General features: G+C 48.2%; 1 protein-coding gene and 1 non-coding gene across 3 annotated transcripts in view; both read left to right on the top strand.

Moving 5' to 3' along the window:
• Window positions 1–20636, top strand: part of SEC24D (SEC24 homolog D, COPII coat complex component) — a 95043-nt gene that overhangs the window by 53380 nt on the left and 21027 nt on the right. For both annotated transcript variants that reach the window (XM_029076659.2, XM_029076660.2), the window contains exons 9-13: window positions 1983–2121; window positions 4480–4595; window positions 12073–12197; window positions 17357–17548; window positions 18539–18632. In XM_029076659.2, coding sequence (XP_028932492.1) covers window positions 1983–2121; window positions 4480–4595; window positions 12073–12197; window positions 17357–17548; window positions 18539–18632 — 666 coding nt within the window. The remainder of the gene's footprint in view (window positions 1–1982; window positions 2122–4479; window positions 4596–12072; window positions 12198–17356; window positions 17549–18538; window positions 18633–20636) is intronic.
• LOC114815739 lies at window positions 16958–17094 on the top strand. The gene has a single exon (XR_003763542.1). It is a non-coding gene; the product is annotated as a small nucleolar RNA SNORA7 (small nucleolar RNA).

Here is a 20636-nt window from a genome sequence, read left to right as displayed (position 1 = left end):
CATCTCGGCTCTCCTCTCCTGCCCTCCCCTCCCCGGGCCCTCAGCTGCTGCTCCCGGAAGGCTGGGGGAGCTGGCGGTCTCTGTCTGGAGAAAAGTCAGTCTGTGCGGAAAAGGATGAGAAAAGAAGAAATCTGAACCTTCCAGCTCTGCAAGGGGGAACTGGAAGATTGACTGGAGAATAGGAAGGCTCTGAAAATTAACTGCCGTCTCCCCTGGCCTCCCGACCTGACTCCTCTTCCTCAGACTGGACCTGTTCGTTTCCCCTAGAAGGGGCCTGTTTTCTACTCCCAGATTCCAATTAACACATTCTCTCTCTTGCTTTCTCGGTACCAGATCTCTCCTTCCCCCAGAATCTCTCTCGGAATCCCTCTCCTCCAGAATCTCCCCCCACCCCTTTAGAATCTCCCCACCCCAGGCCTCGTCCCCCAAGATCTCTCCTTCTAGATCTTTCCCCTCCAGACCTCTGTCCCCCAGTCTCTCTCCCCTGATATCTCTCCCCTAGATCTCTCTCTCCCCTTAGAATTATTTTTATTTCTCCAGATCTCTCACTTCCCCAGATCTTGCTGCCCTAGATCTCTCTCTCTCCCCCAGAATTATTTCTCTCCTCTCAGATCTCTCTCTTTCCCCCTAGAATTATGTCTCTCCCTCCAAGTGTCTCTTTCTCCTTCAATCTCTCCCCACATCTTTCTGCCTGCAGGAGACATGGTTCTTTCTGTGTCATAAGGTTATGAGGGAAATGGGTCATGACCCCCAATCTCCCCCAGCACCCTTTTCCATGTCTTTTAGAAAAAAGAAAAAAAAACAAGGCTGATGCCAAATACTATCATTCTTTTGCTTTTCTAAAAACACTAGCATTTTGGACACTGTAAAAACTCTGTGGTTTTGTAAATGAAATTAGATGTAAAGTTGAGAACCAGGGCAAACTCTTAAAGCTGGAGATGTTTGCATTGCTGAGCTACTTGAAACCATGAATCATGTTTAATGACTTCCAACTACTTTTCTGGGGAAGGGAAGGGGGCAGCTATAATCCTAACCTCTTTACCCCCAGGAGAAAACTTGGTTATGTTGAGAATTCTTTCGGGAAAAGTATTTGTGTCATGTGCTAGAAGAACAAAAAGAACAATCAGCTTGATGTCCTAAACAACCCTCCCAGTCATTTACACCTTCATAAAGATTATTGCTCCCTTTTTTTTAAAGGTTGGATCTCTCTTCTGCTCCCAACTTATGTCTCCCCTCAACCCTATTTCCCCAAGATCAGCTCAGAGAAGCAGCATGGCCTAGTGGTTAAAGCTTGGGCCAGGGAGTCAGAAGGTCATGGGTCTGCTCTTTGTGCAGAGCACTGTACTAAGCCCCTGGCTACTAGGAGCTGTTGGGGCGCTGATGCCGAACTAACTCCGGTGCCCCAGCTGAGCTCGTGCGGACACTATCGGCCCTAGCGGTACTGAGACGGGAGAATACCTTTCTCCACCGAATCAGTTCTATTTATTGAGCACTTCTGGGGTGTAGAGCGCTGAACTAAGCAGTTGGGAAGATACAGTATAATAGAGGCGGTAGACAAGCTCCTTGCCTGAGGTAGCTTACAGTTTTTCAATCCTCCCATGGAATTCGGCTTTGACTTTTGCCTGCTTCCAGAGGGGAGCCACCCAGGCAAGGCAAAGTCTTTGGACTGTCTGCCTCCTCTCACTCACCATCACAGCTCTCTAAGACCCCTGGAGAACTGTCAGAGGGGGATTGGCAGTGCTAACACAGACTCCAGAGGGAGTCAGCCCCCTGCCCAGCCCACAGAGCCGCCTGCGAGGAGGGCGGAGGAGGAGGAACTCTTCACGGGCCCGTGGTCCCTGCTCTGCTTTCCCCGCCTGCCACCCATCACCACCACCGGCTGGAGACTTGGAAGCTCCAGCAATCAGACCCAAGTAGAAACACCTGGAGCCGGTCTGGCACAGCCAGCGGTTCTGACCATGTCCCCTTTCCCTCCCGCACAGACTCCCCTCTATGTAGTCAACCACGGCGAGACAGGGCCGGTCCGCTGCAACAGGTGCAAGGCTTACATGTGTCCGTACATGCAGTTCATCGAGGGGGGACGAAGATACCAGTGTGGATTCTGCAGCTGCGTGAACGAAGGTGAGCAGGGGGAGCTGTGAGGTCGTGGGCACCGTCTGCCAGCCCGGGGCAGACACCCGGCCCTCTCGGCCTTCTGCTTCTGGGGCTGGAGTGTGAGGGTGGGCCAGGGGAGCAAGGGCATGAGCAGGGCAGTGGCTCAAGGCTCACCCTGGCCGAGGAGATCAAGGTGACCATGGAGCCAAAGATGCCCCAGCTGGGTCTGGAGTGCCCAGTTGGCTGGGACTGAGAAGGGCCCAGATCAAAGTTCTGGAGAGCACCAGCCACAGGGGCAGTTCCGGCCCAGTCGAGCCCCCAGTTCTACATCTGCCATGCCCTGACTGGGAACTCCAACTCTAGCTCCCCAAACCAGGAATTTGAAGGGAAGGTGTGAGCGGGCCTTAAAAGGCCAGGCTTGAAAAGGGCACAGGCATAAATGGGTGTATGTGGTGAGCGAGTACAATGGCACAGGTATGTTGGGGCGAGAAGGGGTGTGTGTGTGTATACAAATATGGACATGCTGGTTTTTGAAGTGCTCAAATGGCATCCTGAGACTTTACAAAGAGACCTGCCTTGGCTCTATCAAAAGCAGGGTCACCTTTCCCAACCCTCTTCTCAGTCCATTTTTTATTCCTGGGGCAAAAAGTGGGTGTAGCAGCATCTGACAGAATGCCCACTCAGGCGGTGCCCTGTACTAGGCACTTGGGAAATACAGGATAAAGAAGGAACAAGTTCCCTGCTCCCAAGGGGTATACTCTCTAATGGCAGAGACAAACATAAAAAAAAAAAATCTCAGCCGAGTTGACCAGCTGGTGCTTCCAGAAGCTTTTTAAACGGACTCAGAGCTCCTTGAAGCCTTCTGCAGCCAGGCTTGGAAAGGCGGAGGCCTGTTTTGTGACAATCACCGTGATCAATGGTAGATACTTGGTAAGAAATGATTGAAGCATTATTAAGGTCACATGTCCTCCAAGAGGCCTTCCCCAATTAAGCCCTCTTTTCCCCGACTCCCTCTCCCTTCTGTATCATCTATGCACTTGGATCTGGACTCTTTGTGGGCATTGGCAGGCACTCCACCCTCAGCCCCACAGCAATTATGTAATTATCTGTAATTTGTTTATATTAATGTCTGATTCCCACTCTAGGCTGTAAGTTCTCTGTGGGCAGGGAACGTGGCTACCAACTCTTTTGTATTGTAATCTCCCAAGAGCTTAGTACAGCGCCCTGCTCACAGGAAGCACCCAATAAATACCTTTGATAGACTGATGGAAATTGCCCTGTCAAAGCAATTGAAAATGGATTTGGAGAAAAAGCAGCCCTGTAGAATTGAAATTCAATTTTTAGCTTCCTCAAGTTTTTTCAACACTCCCCAGGGAGCCCATCACGCTCGCACCCTCCAAAGTATAAACCCTCTTATTTCTAAATGCCCACAGGACGAGCATTGCATTAGTTAAAATAAATATGCCATTTCCAGAGGCTCTCATGGCCAACACTATTAATCTTCATGAGCCAGGGTTTAGCTTTCACTGGAGATACCATGCCATATTTGTTCATGGGAACAGCATGTGACTCATCAGGAAGTGTTCCTTCCCTTCTGGCGGCCTTCCACTTCGGGGCAGAACTAGCCCTCCTAGATAGTGGAGTCAAGTTGGATTTCCTCAGCGGGAACACAGCGGTGAAATCCTTTCCCTAATACAGTCATCTTTCTAGCGCCGAAGCCCAAACCTTGAAAGTCTCTAATGCCAACTCAGCTCGGCCAGAAGCGTGATCTTTTTCCCCACAGAGAAATTCCTAGGGGGAGAATTAGGGAAATTACTCTTCTGGTAGACCTACTGACAGTGGAAATAGTCTTCAAATCAGCATTTGAACAGTAAAGCCACTTACGTTCTCCAAAGGGACAGGGTGAGGGGAGAGCTATCCCAGTGGAGAATAATAGTGACCAAAAATATCTCCACCATTTGGTGTTTGTCATCCTATAGCCTTTTGTCCCCGATAGCTACTAAGACTGTGAGCCCCATGCAGATAGGGACAGTGTCCAACCTAATTAACTTGTATCTGCCCCAGCACTTGGAACAGTATTTGACACATAGTAAGCACTTAATGAATACCATAAAAAAATGAAAAAATAATAGCCATTTCCATGAGCCTCACCATATGCTCCCCTCCCTCCAAGGTGTGGCAGGTCAGAGACTTCTCCACAGCCAAAACTGTTTCACCTTTCCCAAATTCCCTCCATTGCAATGTACGGTTCCATGTGCAAGATATTCAGGGTTTTATAGTCCTTTCTCTAGCCAGCCTCTTCCCTTTCCTAATAAATTTTGGGGGCCTGTAAAATTGTGTTCTGAAAACAGGAAAACTCTTTCTCCCCCGTTTGTGTTTCATTAGTCCCACAGTTCTACTTCCAACATCTGGATCACATGGGCCGGAGACTGGACCACTATGAGAAGCCCGAGCTGTCTCTAGGATCGTACGAATTTGTCGCGACTCTGGATTACTGCAGAGTAAGTAGTCCCACCTTTTGAAATGCTCTCAGTCTTCGGCGAAGCACCGGGAATCATTTTCCCATGTGGAGACTGGCAGGATGGCTGGGTATCACCCCCTCACCGGGAGCCCGAGAGCCTGATCCCAGCCACATTGACTGTAAGGAATGTCTGGAACCCACCGCTCACTCTTTATCCCGAAGTTCTTTGGCATCATCTCCATTCAGAAGTCCCCCTTAGCTCACAGCCACTTGTCCTGCTTAGTAGGTCAGTCAGTGGTATTTCATACACGCTTACTCTGTGCTCAACACTTTACTAAGCACCTGGGAGTATACAGTAGAAGTAGTAGACATTATCCCTCCCCTCAAGGAACTGACAATACAGCGGGAGAGACAGACACTAAAATAAATTATGACTAGGAAGATGTAAAAGAATATGTAAGATGCATACATAGGTGCTGCAGGGGTTGTGAGAGTTTAAGCGGAATACAAGTATTGAAATGGCAATTGGGAATATGAGACGAGGAGGAGAGAAATGGGATAAGGCCTTCTGGAGTTGATGTCATTTCAGAAAGGGCTTGAAGTGGCCTGCCAGATGTGAAGGGGGACAGAGTTTGAAGGCAGTGGGGAGAGCATGAGAACCAGGCACAGTGAGGAGGTTAATTTGAGAGGATTAAAGAGTGTGAGCCAGGGTGAAGTGGGAGAAGAGAGAGGATAAGTAGGAGGGAGAGAGCTGAGTGAGAAGAGATGGAGACCAAGAACCGGGACAACCACAGCAAGAGAGCAGGGAGGTAGAGGAAGAGCCGGCACAGACTGAGAAGGATTGGCCAGAGATGATTGGCAGAGCGGTAGCGGAATCTAGTGCCTGAGATTCTAGGGAGCGGTGTTCCTTCCCTCGAAAATGGAAGACCACCAAAGTCAGGGAACACTAGGGAGTGCATCTGAGGAGACTGGAGGGACCCTCGCCCCGGGACCCCCCTTAGCTGGTCGGTAATGATGATGGTTTCTCCCTCTAATGATGATGGTATTTGTTGAGCTATTACTAAGTGTCAAGCACATTATTAAGCACTGGGGGGACATACAAGATAATCAGGTTGGGTACAATCCCTGTCCCACATGGGACTCACAATCTAGTCCTAATAATTGTGATGTTTAAGTGCTTACTTACTATGTGCCAATCAGTGTTCTAAGTGCTAGAGAAGGTACCATACTACTAGATCAGACACAGTCCCAGTTCTACAGGTATAGAAGGGAGAGAAAATAGGTATTTCATCCCATTCTTCAGGTGTGTAAAATGAGGCTCAGTGAAGTTGAGTAACTTGCCCAAGGTCACACAACTGGTAAGTGGTGGAGCCGGGATTAGAATGCAGGTTTCCAGACTCCCTCTCACCCCTGCCCAGGCCTTCCCAGCCAGCTAGCCATTCTCTCTGACCGGATTCAGACTGATCCCTGCTTCCTCTCTCTCCAAGGGTCCGTGTGTTCCTGGGTGGCAGACAGGAATCTTTAATCCCATGTCCGGGCTGTGAGTTGGGCAGGGAGCAGAGGTGAGGAGGGTGGGTCCGCTTTGGGGGTAAATCCAGGCTTTCCCTGGCAGCAAGGCCTTTGATGAGCAGATTCCACTTGAACCCAAACAGAGGATGGTATGGGCCCAGGCAGGAGTTGCCTGCCTCTCTCATGCCACAGTGATTCTCTCTAGTTCAGTGAGAGGATGGTCCCTTAAAACCCAGCCTCACCACCTCCTGCCCTCTTTTAAGGCACAGCCCCTAGGGGCCACTGAGCACTGTAGTATGAATTTTGTTTGGCCAGTTCAAGTGTGATAAGGGCGTCCTGCCCTTACTCCCAGAATCAATCAATCATTGATATTTATTAGGTGCTTACTGGTGCAGAACACTGTATTAAGTACTAGGACAGTAGGTAGATCCAATCCCTATCCTCATGGAGGTTACAATCTAGGCAGGGAGATGGATGATAGAATAAATTACATGTAGGGGAAGACACTGAGTATAAGGATATGCACATAAATGCCAAAGAGGGTGGATTGAGTATCAGAGTGCTTGGGGGGAGAGACCCAAATGTATAGGTGACACAGAAGGAAGGGAGACTAGGGTGAGAAAATGAGAGGCTAGTCAGAGAAGACTTCTTGGATGAGGTATGGTTTTAGTAGGACTTTGAAGATGGGGAGAGTGCCATTTGATCATCTGTGAAGGGGGAGGAAGTTCCAGGCCAGAGGGAGGACTTGAGCAAGGAGGCAGTGGTGAGCATGAGGAGTTCAAAGCACAGTAAGTCAGTTGGTGTTAGAGGAGCAAAGTATTGGTGAGGGGGTGGCTTGTAGAGGGAGGTGAGCGAGGTGAGGTAGGAGGGAGAGCTGATCCAGTGCCCTAAAGCTGATGATGAGGATTTCCTCCTTGATTCAGTGATGGATGGGTAACCATGAGAGGTTTTTTGAGGAGTGTGGAGGCGTGCGTAGAATGAGTTTTGAGAAAAACGTTCCAGGCCGCAGGGTGCAGTATGGATTGGAAAGGGAAGAGGCCACATCAGCGAGAAGGCTGATGTGGACACACTCCCGATCCTCCTTAGGCAGAGACAATTGAGCTGGCTGTCTGGCTGACTTCCAGCTTCTCGGAGCAGACCATGCCCCTCAAGTCTCTGGCCTCAGTCTGTTCCTGTGCTTCTTGAGTGTTTTCCCTGACAAAACTGCAGAGTCCGTTCAACTCCTGGTGATGGCCGGTTTAAAGCTGCCTTCAGGTGGGCCTTGAGGGAATGGGCATTTAGCCGTGGGAGTGATTGCATTTTATACATATTTTATACCAAGTCCCTGATAATCATTTGAGGACTCCATTGCTCTCATGGCTGCAGAGTTAATGTGTAATAATAATAATGATGATCATAATAACTCTGGTATTTGTTAAGTGCTTGCTTGTTCTAAGCACTAGAGTAAATACAACATAATCAGGTCAGACCCAGTTCTTGTTCCACGTAGAGTTCACAGTCTAATGGGGAGGGAGAACAAGTCTTTAATCCCCATTTTACAGATGAGGTACAGAGAGGTCACAGAGCATCAAGTTGGGAGCTGGGATTAAAACCTAGGTCTCCTAATTCCCAAGCTCCTGCTCTTTCCACTAGGCCATGCTCCCTCTCTCGGCGCAGTTCCTGAAAGCCCAGGAGAGGAATTCACACACTGGGGGACCCACCTTAAGGTAACGGAGCCATGGTAACTCACCATGGGAAATCCATTCACATCTCTGGTGGCAGAAACTCAGGCCCAGGGTCTCTTAGAACGACCAGCTGCCCGCCAAAGAGACGGAATTCTCTTCATACTGCAGCATTTGGTTTAAAAGTAGGAATAGAATCAAGTCTATTCTGGGAACCGGAGGCCCATTATCTGCTAATGTTCCCCCCAACATCCCCCTTCCTGGAAGGGTCCCAGAAATGTGACTGATGGGAAATCTCCCCCGTCTGGCGGCAGGCCAGAAAAATGAAGACCGGCATTTTCAGGCCTTCTGGGGAGTCCAATCTCCAGTTTACGATTCAAAGTCGGGCTCACCAAGTGCTGTAAATAAGAGGAACGTCCCAAGGGTCTTCGAGTGCAGGAGGGCCTTAACTGGACAGGGAAAAGAGCTTTTAACATGCTGGCAAGATCCTGAGCTAGTGGAAAGACAAAGCTGTCTGGGACAGCGAGAGACTGGTGCCCAGTCCATGGCCTTACTGAGCCCTGAAGCCACCAGATCTGTGGTGGAGGAGCCTGGTCCATGGGTGCCCCAGGGGCCACAGTCTCTACGGGTTTCCAGCTGTCCGAGGGAGAAGTTCATGCTTTCATGGCCTCCTCCCACCCCAGCTTTTAGGGCTAGACTCCCAACTTTGCTCATCCCAGTTCTCCGCCAGATCTCTGAGTGGTGCCAAAAAGATCTAAAATCAACTTGGGGAAGCCTGTCTACCCACCACTCCCCAGGCCCTCCCATCTGCCCATACCGAGTCCCACCTCTTTTATCCCTAACCTCAAAATGGGAAGTTGGTGCCTGGAGCCTGAAGAGCACTGGCCCCTTGATAGCCTCCACCTGGGGGCCCAAGTTCCGCTGGAAAACACCCTGCCACACTTCTTTTCTTATGGTATTTTTAAAGTGCTTACTATGTGCTAGGTGGTGTTCTAAGCACTGAAGTAGATACAAGATGATCAGGTTGGACACCGTCCATGTCCCACACAGGGCTCACAGTCTTAATCCTCATTTTACAGATGAGGGAACTGAGGCATAGAGAAATAAAATGATTTGCCCAAGGTCAAACAGCAGACAAATGGCAAAGCCAGGTTTGGAACCCAGGTCCTCCTGACTCCCAGGCCTTCGCTCTATCCTCTAGACCATACTGGTTTTCTGGCCCAATCTTTTCTATCCACTCACCCTGATTGTTTCATCCCTGGAAAGTAGATCTGCCTTCGGGGAGTCCGGCTGGTTGGTCCAAGTCCACAGGCCCAGGGCCTGAGGAGGTAGAGGCAAGGGAGAATCGTCCTCAAGAGGGAAAAATAGACCCCACCCTGGCACCCATGGCCAGCACCATCGGCTCCCTTGCTGGTGTGACGTATGGGGGGTGGGGGTGTGAGCTGGTGGAAATTTTGCACACTTACCTAGGGGGATCAATGCTCCTCAGCCCCTCTGCAAGGCGGGTCTCCTTATACCCTCCTGAAATCGTGGATGGTCACCCTGAAAAGTACGTCTTAAGCTCGTTTAGGGCCCACATTTACACTGCTGATGAATGGGTAGATTATTTTCAGTTTCCTCCATATGATTAGTCCTAATTATTTTAAAAGTAACTGACAGCTGATACTGTATGAAGAGGCAGTGTGGTTTAGTGAAAGAGCATGAAACCGAGAGTGGGGAAACCTAAGTTCAAGTTCCAGCTCTGCCATTTGCTTGCTGTGTGACCATGGGGAAATCACTTAACTTGTCTGTGCCTCAGTTTCCTTAACTGTAAAATGGGAGCAAAATGCGTATTCTCCCTTCCCCTTAGACTGGGAACCCCTTGTGCGAGAGGGACGGTTCCAATCTCATTACCTTTGGGTGTGTTTGTATGAGTTTGTGTTGGCTAAATATTTTAAAGAGTGAAAAGATACATTTCCTTTGTCTACCGCAAGACAGAAGGGACCAGAAATTACAAAACATTCTAACCAGAAACAGCTGCTTTATGCTATTGTGCCTCTGTTAGGCGGATGTGGCCAAAACCAGGCCATACATAAATCTGAAATTAACCGAGGTCTCTGATAATACGCTACAGGCTTTTGAAAAGTGGAGAATTGAGAATTTTGAGCATGTGAGTGCCAAGTAGAGAACTTTAGAATGGCTTATCAAGGTCCAGTTTCTCCCATTTTGAAGAAGCTGGAGGGAACTCAGGGTAATTCAAAATTTGTTCTGGGAAGAAAGGAATGGTGTTTTTTTTACCTGGGAGTTGGCTGATTCAAATGCTGGGGAGACTCACCTTGTCACCAATTCTAATTGCTTGGGCTTGAGGAAGGGGTGGAAGGGGTCCAAGGGAGGGGAGGGGGTCTCTGATGGTTTGCCCCCATGGTCAGACTCTCTATGGATACGGGGTGGATCACTCCGTCCATCAAGGGTATTGCTTGAGCCCTACTGTGTGCAGAGCACTGTACTAGGTGTTGGGGAGAGTACAAGACAACAGAGTTGGTAAGTATGATTCCCTGCCCTCAGGGAACTGACAATCTAATGCTGCCAACAGATATTAAAATAAGTTACAGGTAAGGGATCAAATTCCTTTATAGAGAGAAAAGCAGAGCGGGGAATGGACTGGGATAGCTGCCCAAAACTCTCTGTTGGACCCTTGAACGGGCGCAAAATGGGGCTACCCCAACATTACCTATGGGTTTGGCTTGGGGAGCCTCTGGAAAGAAGGTCTTGCGTTCATTCAGCTGTATTTATTGAGCACTTACTATGTGCAGAGCACTGAACTAAGTGCTTGGGAAAGTACAGTTCAGCAACAATAACCAGTGGCAGTCCCTGCCCATAATGAGTTCACAATCTAGAGTGGGGGAGACAGACATCAATACAAGTAAATAAAATGACAGGTATGTACGTAAATGCTTTGGGGCTGGGAGATGAGGAAACGGGGGGTTTAGTCAGGGAAGGCCTCTTGGAGGAGATGTGCCTTCAATAAGGCTCTGAAGTGGGGGAGAGTGGTTGTCTGTCGGATTAGAGGAGGGAGGGCATTCCAGGCCAGAGGTAGGATGTAGGCTAGGGGTCAGTGGCGAGCCAGGCAAAATCGAGGCTTATTATTATGGTGTTCATTAAGTGCTTATTCGGTGCCAAGGACTGTACTAAGCACTGGGGTAGGAACAAGGTAATTGGGTCGGATACAGTCTCTGACCTACAGGATCTCAAAGACTCAGTGGAAGAGAGAACTGGTCTTTAATCCCCATTTTACAACTGAAGCATGGAGAAATCACGTGACTTGCCCACCCAGCAGGCAAACAGCAGAGCCAAGATTCGATCCCAGACCCACTGACTCCCAGACCTGTGGTCTTTCCACTGGGCCTCAGCCCTTTTCTCCTGCCCTTTGGGGCTTTTAATAATGTTGGTATTTGTTAAGCACTTACTATGTGTGAGCACTGTTCTAAGCGCTGGGGTAGATACAGGGTCATCAGATTGTCCCACGTGAGGCTTACAGTTAATCCTCATTTTACAGATGAGGTAACTGAGGTACAGAGAAGTTAAGTGACTTGCCCACGGTCACACAGCTGACAGGTGGTAGAGCTGGGATTCGAACCCATGATCTCTGGCTCCCAAGCCCGGGTTCTTTCCATTGAGCCATGCTGCTTCTCAAGGTTCTCAAGGTTACAGGGTGAGAAGGGCAGGGGGTCATAGCCCAAGCGGTCAGAGCTCTCTCACGCGTCCACCAGGGATGATGGATGTTGGTGATATCAGATGAAATTACTCTATCTGAACTGGCCACTCAGTACGATACAGGTAAACTCTTTTACTAGATAGTAATAATAATTGCAGTATTTGTTAAGCGCTTGCTATGTGTCAGGCACTGTACTAAACCCTGGGATTAATACAAGGTAATTGAGCTGGACATAGTCCCTGTTCCATATAGGAATTGCACTCTTAAAACCCATTTTCCAGATGAGTTAACTGAGGCACAGAGAAGTGAAGCGACTTGCGCAAGCTCACACAACAGAAGAGTGGTGGAGCCACAATTAGAATCCAGGTCCTTCTTATTCCCGGGCCTTTACTCTATCCACTAGGACACGCTGCTTTTCGCCAGATCAGTGAATTCAAGGCTGAGTCTAGGTCATCCACGGAAGAAAAAAAACTCAGCATTTTTGAGGCAGCAGGAAGCCATATCCTGTGGCAATATTTTACTCCAGACAACCCCTTTTAAAATGCTAAGTGAAACATCTGATGGCCAACAGAGTTTGGATAGGTCTTCTCATTTTAAAGTGTGCAGACGTCTTTGTAGTATTTATCTAATTTGCCCCTCTCTACTCCCTGCAGAACAATACGCCTCCAAACCCACCAGCCTATATCTTCATGATCGACGTGTCGTATAGTAATATAAAGAATGGCCTTGTGAAGCTCATCTGTGAGGAACTGAAGACAGTGCTGGAAAGACTTCCAAAGTAAGAAGAATCCACTGAGTTTGCTTACGTTTTTCCTCTCAGACAGATTGATCAATAACATTTTTTGAGTGCCTTCTGAGGGCGGAGCCTCATACTGGAGCACTTCATTAGTTAGTCGTGATACCCCGACTAAGCATTTATTACATGCTAAGCCCTGGTTCAATACACTGGAGGTCAAAGACCGGATCCCTGCCTTCAAGGAGCTTACATTTGAAAAGGGTTGTGTACTACCTGCCTGTGGAGTAACCCTGAGCCACCTTTTGAGAGAGAAGGCAGTGGGTCACTGTTTGTAAATTAAACCCTGACCACACTTTTAAGACTGTTGGTACTAAGAGAGTCAGATTGGTATTTGATAAACCTTACAAGAAACAAACAAATGGAATGTCACACAGAATAGCTGTGGGAAACAAGTTGGGAAGTCGATTTTGTGTCCTAAAGGGAAGCCTTCTGGGGGAGCCTGAGCTAACAGTGAATGCTGGCATCACGGCTCGGCAGGTCAAGCTGGGGGTCTGTGTCGCTCACCGGGTTCCACCAAGGAGCATCTTTTTCTCGGCTTCCAGTCGTTTCCCAAGCAGACCTGAACACTGTCTTCTTCCCATGGCTCTGCCCTCGTCCATACGGGTGTCGGTGGGGCGGGTTGTAGCAGCCCAGCTGGTGCGAGCTCCACACGGGCCGTCCGTCCTGTCCCGGCTCTGACTCTTGTCTGCTGTGTGACCTTGGCCAAGTCACTTCACTCATCTGTGCTTCACTTCCCTCATCTGTTAGAAAGAAGGGGATTGAGACTGTGAGCCCCATGTGGGACAGAGATTGTGTCCAACCTACTTGTATAAAAATAATAATAATAGTAATAATAATAATGGTACTTTTCAAACCCTTACTATGTGCCAAGCACTGCACTAAGCACTGGGGTGGATACAAGCAAATTGGGTTGGACACAGTCCCTGTCCCATGTGAGGCTCACAGTCTCAATCCCCATTTTACAGATGAGGTAACTGAGGCACAGAGAAGTGAAGTGACTTACCCAAGGTCACACAGCAGACAAGTGGTGGAGTTAGGATTAGATCCCATGTCACATGAACCCTTGACCTTCTGACCTCTTAGTACAGTGCCTGGCACATAGTAAGGGTTTAACAAATACCACAGTTAAAATTATCATTATTAGTATTATTATAATTTTGTTTCTTGGGGGCTCAGGGCACACATGCCTTATGCTCGGCTTGTGCCAGCCGGTGGACTGTTGGGTTGGCACTGTACTTCCTCCTTTGGAAAATGAGCCGAATCCATCTCCCGGCACCAACCTCAGCGGGATCCAGTCGGTCTGGGACAAGCATGCTCGGCTAGAATGCCAGAGCAGAATTGAGGCCCATTCTTCCAACCTGTTGGTCCACTGTGCCAGAAGAAATGGTTGCCACCCTGCCCGCTGCATTGTTTGTGAAGTGTCTGACACTGCTGGATTTTGTGACGAAGAGCTTCGGGGGTACAACCCCCGCATATGGGCCAAGCTGACCGACTGTATCAAGATTCCACAGCCCTTTAAAGACAGTGGTAGGTTAGCCAGAGGCACTAACTCCTGGCCCAGGAAAGTCCCTAAGCCCGTTGGCATGACAACCGACCACTGCCTGACGGGCAGCCGGGAATGGTTAGCTCTGGCCCAGAGTCGGGAGCACATGTGTGCTCAATGAGTGCCGTTTGATGTTCTGAGGCCTCTTCTGATCCCGATCTCTTTTTTTCTTTCTTTTTCTATGGTATTTGTTAAGTGCTTACTATGTTCCAGGCACTGTATTAAGCCCTGGGGTAGATATAAGTTCATCGGGTTGGACACAGTCCCTGTCCGGCATAATCCTCATTTTACAAATGAAGTAACTGAGGCATAGAGAAGCTAAGCAACTTGCCCAAGGTCACCCAGCAGACAGGTGGAGGAGCCAGAATTAGAAATCAGGTCCTTTTGCCTTTCAAGCCTGTTCTCTATCCACTAGAGGTGCAGCATGGCTTGTGGAAAGAGCCCAGACTTGAGAGTCAGAGGTCGTGGGTTCTAAACCCAGCTCCGCCACTTATCAGCTGTGAGACTTTGTCCCAGTCACTTCACTTCTCTGTGCTTCAGTTACCTCATCTGGAAAATGGGGATTAAGACTGGGAGGCCCACGTGGGACATCCTGATGACCTTGGATCTACTCCAGCACTTAGAACAGTGGTAACATGCACATGGTAAGCACTTAACAGATGCCATCATTATTATTATTATTATTATTAGGCCTCATGTTTCACAGGGAAAGCAACTCTCTGTACTGAGTCCTTCAGCTCATTAGAAAGAAGAGAACATGATGAGGAAAGGGAGATGCTCAGAGGAGAGAAGGGTCAAGAGGCTTGCTCCAGCAAGGAGATCTGGGGAGGAGGCACAGAGGAGGTTGGCTACTTCAGATGGCTGGCACTCCTTGAGGAAGGACTCGTGTCTAAAGTCCATTTCTAATCCCGGTTCCCCCACTTGCCCGCAGGGTGACCTTGGGCAAGTCACTTAATCTCTCTGTGCCTCCATTTCCTCATTGGTAAATTGGGGGTGAGTTAGCTGCCCTCCCTCCCCCTCCGACTGTGAGCAATTGTGGTATAGGGACCTGATGTGATTGCATTGTGTGTACCCTAGCGCCTAGCAGAGTGCTTTGCACATAAGTGCTTAATAATAATAACAATACTGGTTTTTCTAAGCATTTACTATGTGCCAAGCACTGTTCTAAACACTGAGGTAGAGACAAAGTAATCAGGTTCTCCCATGTAAGGCTCACAATCTTAATCCTCATTTTACAGATGAGGTAACTGAGGCCCAGAGAAGTGACTGGCCCAAAGTCACACAACTGGTAAATGGCGGAGCTGGGATTAGAACCCATGACCTCCGACTCCCAAGTCTACGATCTTGCCACTAACCAAAAGACTATTACTGGCATTGCCGGACGATGTGGGAGGAGGAATTTCGAGGGAAGTAGAAAAGGGACCCCCATTTTTGATATTGACTCAAGGGAGAGGGAGATTTCTCTCTATTCAAAAAGCACATCGGGTTGTTTTGAGACTGAGTGCCAGGATGAGGGAGGCTGCAGGGAAGTTGAAGTTGAGGAAGCCGTTGGAGCACTTTGTTTCACTCTTCCTTGTATGGCTCGAACTGATTTTACAGCAGTTAGTCAGAGCCCATGGAGCGAGTCCTGAGGTGGGGTGAGATGTTCTTTGCCCACCAAAGTTTGTCATTAGGCTGATTGAAATGGAACTGGCGTATGGAAGTTGTTTCTCTCACTGTTTTTGTGTAGTTGCTCCTGTACTCTTGCACTCTTCCATTTTTTCAGTCAATCAATCAATGATATTTATGAGCAGGGTACTGTCTTTCCCTCCTCTTGTCTCTCTCACAGATTAGCCCAAATCTCAAAACCTGTCAGTTTCCTTGGACTCTCGCAGTTTTCTCTTGATGTATTTGATGATCTTTTTTCCAGACGATCCAGATAACAGGGCCTGCCCCCCCACCTAGAAAAACTCTGTTAAGTCAGAGTGTCCTAACTATGTGCCCCGGAATCACTATAAATTTTACACCCTATTGCTGCCCATTAGATGGTTTTGACCTCAGATCAGTAGGAGAAATAACCAAAGCTGCTCGTAGTATTTTGCCCCCTTTCTTCCTGGCTTTTCAAACACCTCCCTCAGAAGACCTCTGTATCTGAGCCAAAGTGGGTTTTATGGGTTTTTTCTGCTCTTTCCTCCTTTTTTTTCCCTCTTGCTTTTTCTCTCGTCTCTCTCTCTCTCAAGACTTGTCTGGTTTTTCCATGATTCCGCTCCCCATCGACTCGATTCTCTTAAGTGATGACTGCTTGAATTCAGAAAGGGGGGGCCCTAAAAAAGAGAGACCCCACGTGGTTGGTGTTCAGAATCACAGATCAGCTTGGCGAAGAGCTAACACCCGCCCTTGGACATCCTCACCTCAGTCTCCTCGAGACGAGGGCCATCTCCCTGAGCCAGCAAATCAGATGGCAGAGGTGGGTGGGCAGTGATGGGGAGGCTTCAGTTATCCTTGCGTAGATTAGCCAAAGAACTGAGAAGTGTTGCTTAGGTTTTTGGAGAGGGTAGATGACTTTTCTGGAACAGCCGACCAGGAAGATAATGGCCTGCATTTTTTTTCCAAGTAGTGGACAAGGCTTGATGTGGGAATAGGGGAGGAAGGGAGAAGGGGGTGTGTCCATAACAGAATTAATTTTAGGATATTTGGGGGAAAAGCCCACCTTCACACACACATTTAAAATGATGCAACACAAGCACATTCGATTTTAGAAAAGGGAACTGTAATCGTGAACCATAGTTTGGAAAAGACAGAAAGAGGTAGCTTCCCTCCACAAAAACTGTAGAAGAAGCTGGAGGCTATATAAAAACCTGCCTTATCAGAATCCTAGAAAGAATGTGTGCCCACATACTAGAAACAAGCCACAGGGTTGAACAAGAAGAATGCAATCATTTTAATTTTGGCTTGTCACAGGCTTCTGAAATCCCTCTTCTTCCTCCGACTGCTTTTGTTTTGGAAACATTTGTCCCCCAGGAGATGGTTTCTCTGTGTTTGCTACATTATTATCCCATTAGTATTAATCACATCATTACTAGAATGAAAAAAAATGCTTAGCTTGGTAATGGAAAGTAAAGTTGGGTCTTAAAGCACAACCTCTGAGTTCTTTGTTTTGTTTAGGGTCTCTAGTGTAAGCACCTATCATGTACAATTTCTGATTGGCTAGGTTGGCATACCCCTCTCAGGGTCACATCTGGAGAGTTTCCAGTACCTTACCAGTCTCGACTACGGGAGGGAGAGTCAAGCAGAGGCCTATCCATTCCATTCCTAGCTTGGGCATGGCTAGTGAGTGGAAGGCCATCTGCTACAAGGCAGAACCCACCTGTACTGGGCAGCAGCAGCATGGGAGAGTCGAGGGCAGATACTCACATTTACTGCACAGAAGGAGGTGATGGTAAACCATATCCATATTTTTAACAAGAAAACTCTCTGGATATGCTACCAGAATGATTGCAGATGGAGGTGGGGTATTCTGGGAGAGATGTTTCCATGGCGTCATTATGTGTCGGAGACGACTCGATGGCATAAGACAAGATTTGCATAACAACCTCATGATATTTCTCTTTATTCTCAGGGAGGAGCAAGAAGAGACTTCGGCTATTCGAGTGGGATTCGTCACCTATAACAAAGTTCTCCATTTCTTCAACGTGAAGGGCAACCTGGCCCAGCCTCAGATGATGGTGGTGACTGATGTTTGCGAAGTCTTTGTTCCCCTGCTAGATGGCTTCCTGGTCAACTATCAGGACTCCCAAGCAGTTATTCACAAGTAAAAATCGAAGATTTAATTCCAGAAATACGAATTTGGTTGTTGTGGCTGTTACTACTCCTGGGGCTTGGAATGAATCACTGGCCTTTTTGTTTCTTTGTTTCCTTTTTAATGCTATTTGTCAAATGCTCACTTTGTGTCAAACACTGTTCTAAGCATAGGGGTAGGTACTATGTAATCAGGTTGGACACAGTCCCTGTCCTGCATGGGGCTCACAGTCTAAGTAGGAGAGGGAATATGAGAATTGAGGCATAGAGAAGTTAAGCCATTTGCCCAAGGTCACACAGCAAGCATTCGACAGAGATGATATTGGAACCCAGGTTCTCTGACTCCTAGGCCCAGTTTCTTTCCACTAGGCCATGCTGCTTCTTGTCGCAGCCTGGGCAGGATGGTCTTTGGTGAGTTGGGCTTGAACCCCAAACCTTTGGGTCTCCTGGAGGCCTCCCGTCTATGGGGAAAGCAACAGCCAAAAGGGTGGGACATCACCACCGACTACCAGGATTTCTTCTTCCCTTTTGATAGCAAAGGAGGTGGAAAGGGGCTGGCGGGTCAGAGTATTCATTTATTCTCATTCATTCAGTCATATTTATTGAGTGCTTACTGTGTACGGAGCACTGTACTAAGCACTGGGGAGAGTACAGCATAATAATAAGACACATTCCTTGCCCACAACGAGCTTACAGTCTAAGTAGAATTGGGAACGCCAGACCAGCTGCCAAATATTGCCACATCTTCTGGGCAACACGTGGACTTGGGCTGTGTAAAGTGAGTCAGGGCAGGCAGAAAGGATCTGAGAAACTAGGTAGTTCTGGAAGGATAACTCAGTTTACCTTCACCGACATACATACCTGATGGATGGATGCGAGGAGTTAGGAGGGGAGGTTTAAAGGTCGGCAAGCCAGTGATTTCATTCTGAGTGGGTGGGGGCGGGGGGCACCTCTCCCTTGTATTCTGACAACCTGCTCACTAGTCTGCTCTCCTGTCTCACAGCTTGTTGGACCAGATTCCAGAAATGTTTGCAGACACGAAGGACAACGAGACCGTCTTTGCTCCCATCGTCCAGGCCGGCATGGAAGCCCTGAAGGTTAGCCCTGAGGTGGTGTGTGTATGTGAGGGTTGGGGGGGGGGGGGGAGCGGTCAACGGACCGCTGAGTCTGAAACACGTGATGAGTGTCAGCATCGGGGCTTTCCGAAAGCTGGGCCAAGATGGCTCCCAGCTCTCAGTCACAGAGCGGGTAGTAGCCTTCAGCTGCCACCCGCTGGCCACGCTCCAGATTTTGGCTCCAGTAGCGAGCGGAAGGGGTGGCATGTACGTTACTGTTGGCCCAGGGGGTCCAGAGCAGGGTGGGCAAGAGGGCGGCAGGACTGGAAGCGAGTTTGGCTGGCACAGAGATCGAGGTGCCTTTAGATTTGCTACATTTGTCAGACTCCAGGATGTGCCCCCCGCCTAGGCAGAAGATGTTTTAAGACTCGGGACAGACGTTCCTGTGCTGGTGAACGGGAAGTGAGGAAACCTTCCCTTAGGTTGGATAGAAACAGTGATGGTACAAAGCAGTGATGCAGTCTCAAAGGGCAAGAACCTTCCACAGAACACAAGACATGGAGAAGCAGCGTTTCCTAGTGGATAGAGCACTGGCCTGGGAGTCAGAAGGTCTTGGGTTCTAAACCTGGCTCTGCCACTTGACTGCTGTGTGACCTCAGGTGAATCACTTCACTTCTCTGTTAAAGTTCTCTGTTTACAGTTTACCTCATCTGTAAAACGGGGATTAAGACTGTGAGCACCATGTGGAACAGGGACTATATCGAACCTGATTTAGCTGTATCTATCCCAGTGCCCAGTATAGTGCCTGGCACATAGTAAGCACCTAACAAATAGCATTAAAAAAATTACCAGGATTTTGTTTTGGCCAGAGGCTCTTTCTTAACCAGGTGGAATGCTGTAGCTTCAGCATCCTCTTCAGGACTTTGAAAACATCCTATGTTGGTTTTATCTATGGATAATTTACTTATAGATGCAGGTAAGCAAGTTGGGCAAATAGGGGAAAAATGGTTTCCTCAGCATAATGGATCCTCAGTCATTAGAAGACTGTTAAAAAGAAGGAGTGAAAGCTCCATTTGTCTATGGATTTCACAGAAATTATTTTCAAGCTTTACCCACCAAAAAGAGTCTGTCTTTTTACTTTTTATCAGGAAGATGCCAAAGAAAGCCCATATATATACTCCCAAAGATAATAAAACATAAACATCATTAAGTAAGAGGACAGAGGAGAAGCCAAAAAATGAAAAAATCTATCCCTTAACGAAATTGTCCCAACAATAATGAGCCTAACTCAGTTCGGAGACTTCTAGTGTGTATTTATTCTGAAGCCCCTTGAACTAGCCAAGTGAACTCTTCGGTATATTTCCCATTGAAAGTGCTTGCCTAGACATAACCCATAAGTTTACCAGTGCCTCTTATTATTGCTCCAGAATCTAACCCCCCTAACTACCCTATCGTCCAAGAGCAAACGGCACTGACTAACTTCTTCAGGACCCTGCCGCTCCTTGGTCCCCCAGACGCCACATCCACAGTGAATACAGATGAAGCCAAAGCTTAGGTAAAACTGTTGGCAAGAGCTCTGTGGGAAAATGGTTTTAGTAATTATGCTTAAAGCATTCCATATTTTTGGCAGTTTGCAGGAATTCCTAATCACCCATAAAATGCACTTAAGTCTCCGGTTCAAAGCGATGAATAGGAGGAAGTTCAGATCATTTGGCTCCTTCGGGAGCCACAGAGCCACCACTTCTTATCACGTATCGAGATGAAAGTCATAACACGTGGTGGATCCAGACCCCGCTCAGCTCTCTGACGATAAGCTTCACGTCGATGCTCTAGCCCTGGAATTCTAAACACTCCAGTGCTCAGTCGACTTTTTCAGATCCTCAAAATCTGCATTCCTTTTATCCTCAGAATTGATAGAGCTTGCTCCCCATAACTCACTGTCCTTCGTCTTCAGATCCGATGCCACCGATTGAGTCCCATGTGGGACGGGGCCCATGTCCTACCCATTTGCCTCATATCTACCTCAGTGCTTGGCAGAGTGTAGCA

The sequence above is a fragment of the Ornithorhynchus anatinus genome, chromosome 12, assembly GCF_004115215.2.
Source record: "Ornithorhynchus anatinus isolate Pmale09 chromosome 12, mOrnAna1.pri.v4, whole genome shotgun sequence".
NCBI classification, from domain to species: Eukaryota; Metazoa; Chordata; class Mammalia; order Monotremata; family Ornithorhynchidae; genus Ornithorhynchus; species Ornithorhynchus anatinus.
Note: the sequence above shows the minus strand (reverse complement) of the source record. Positions and strands in the feature narration are given on the sequence as shown.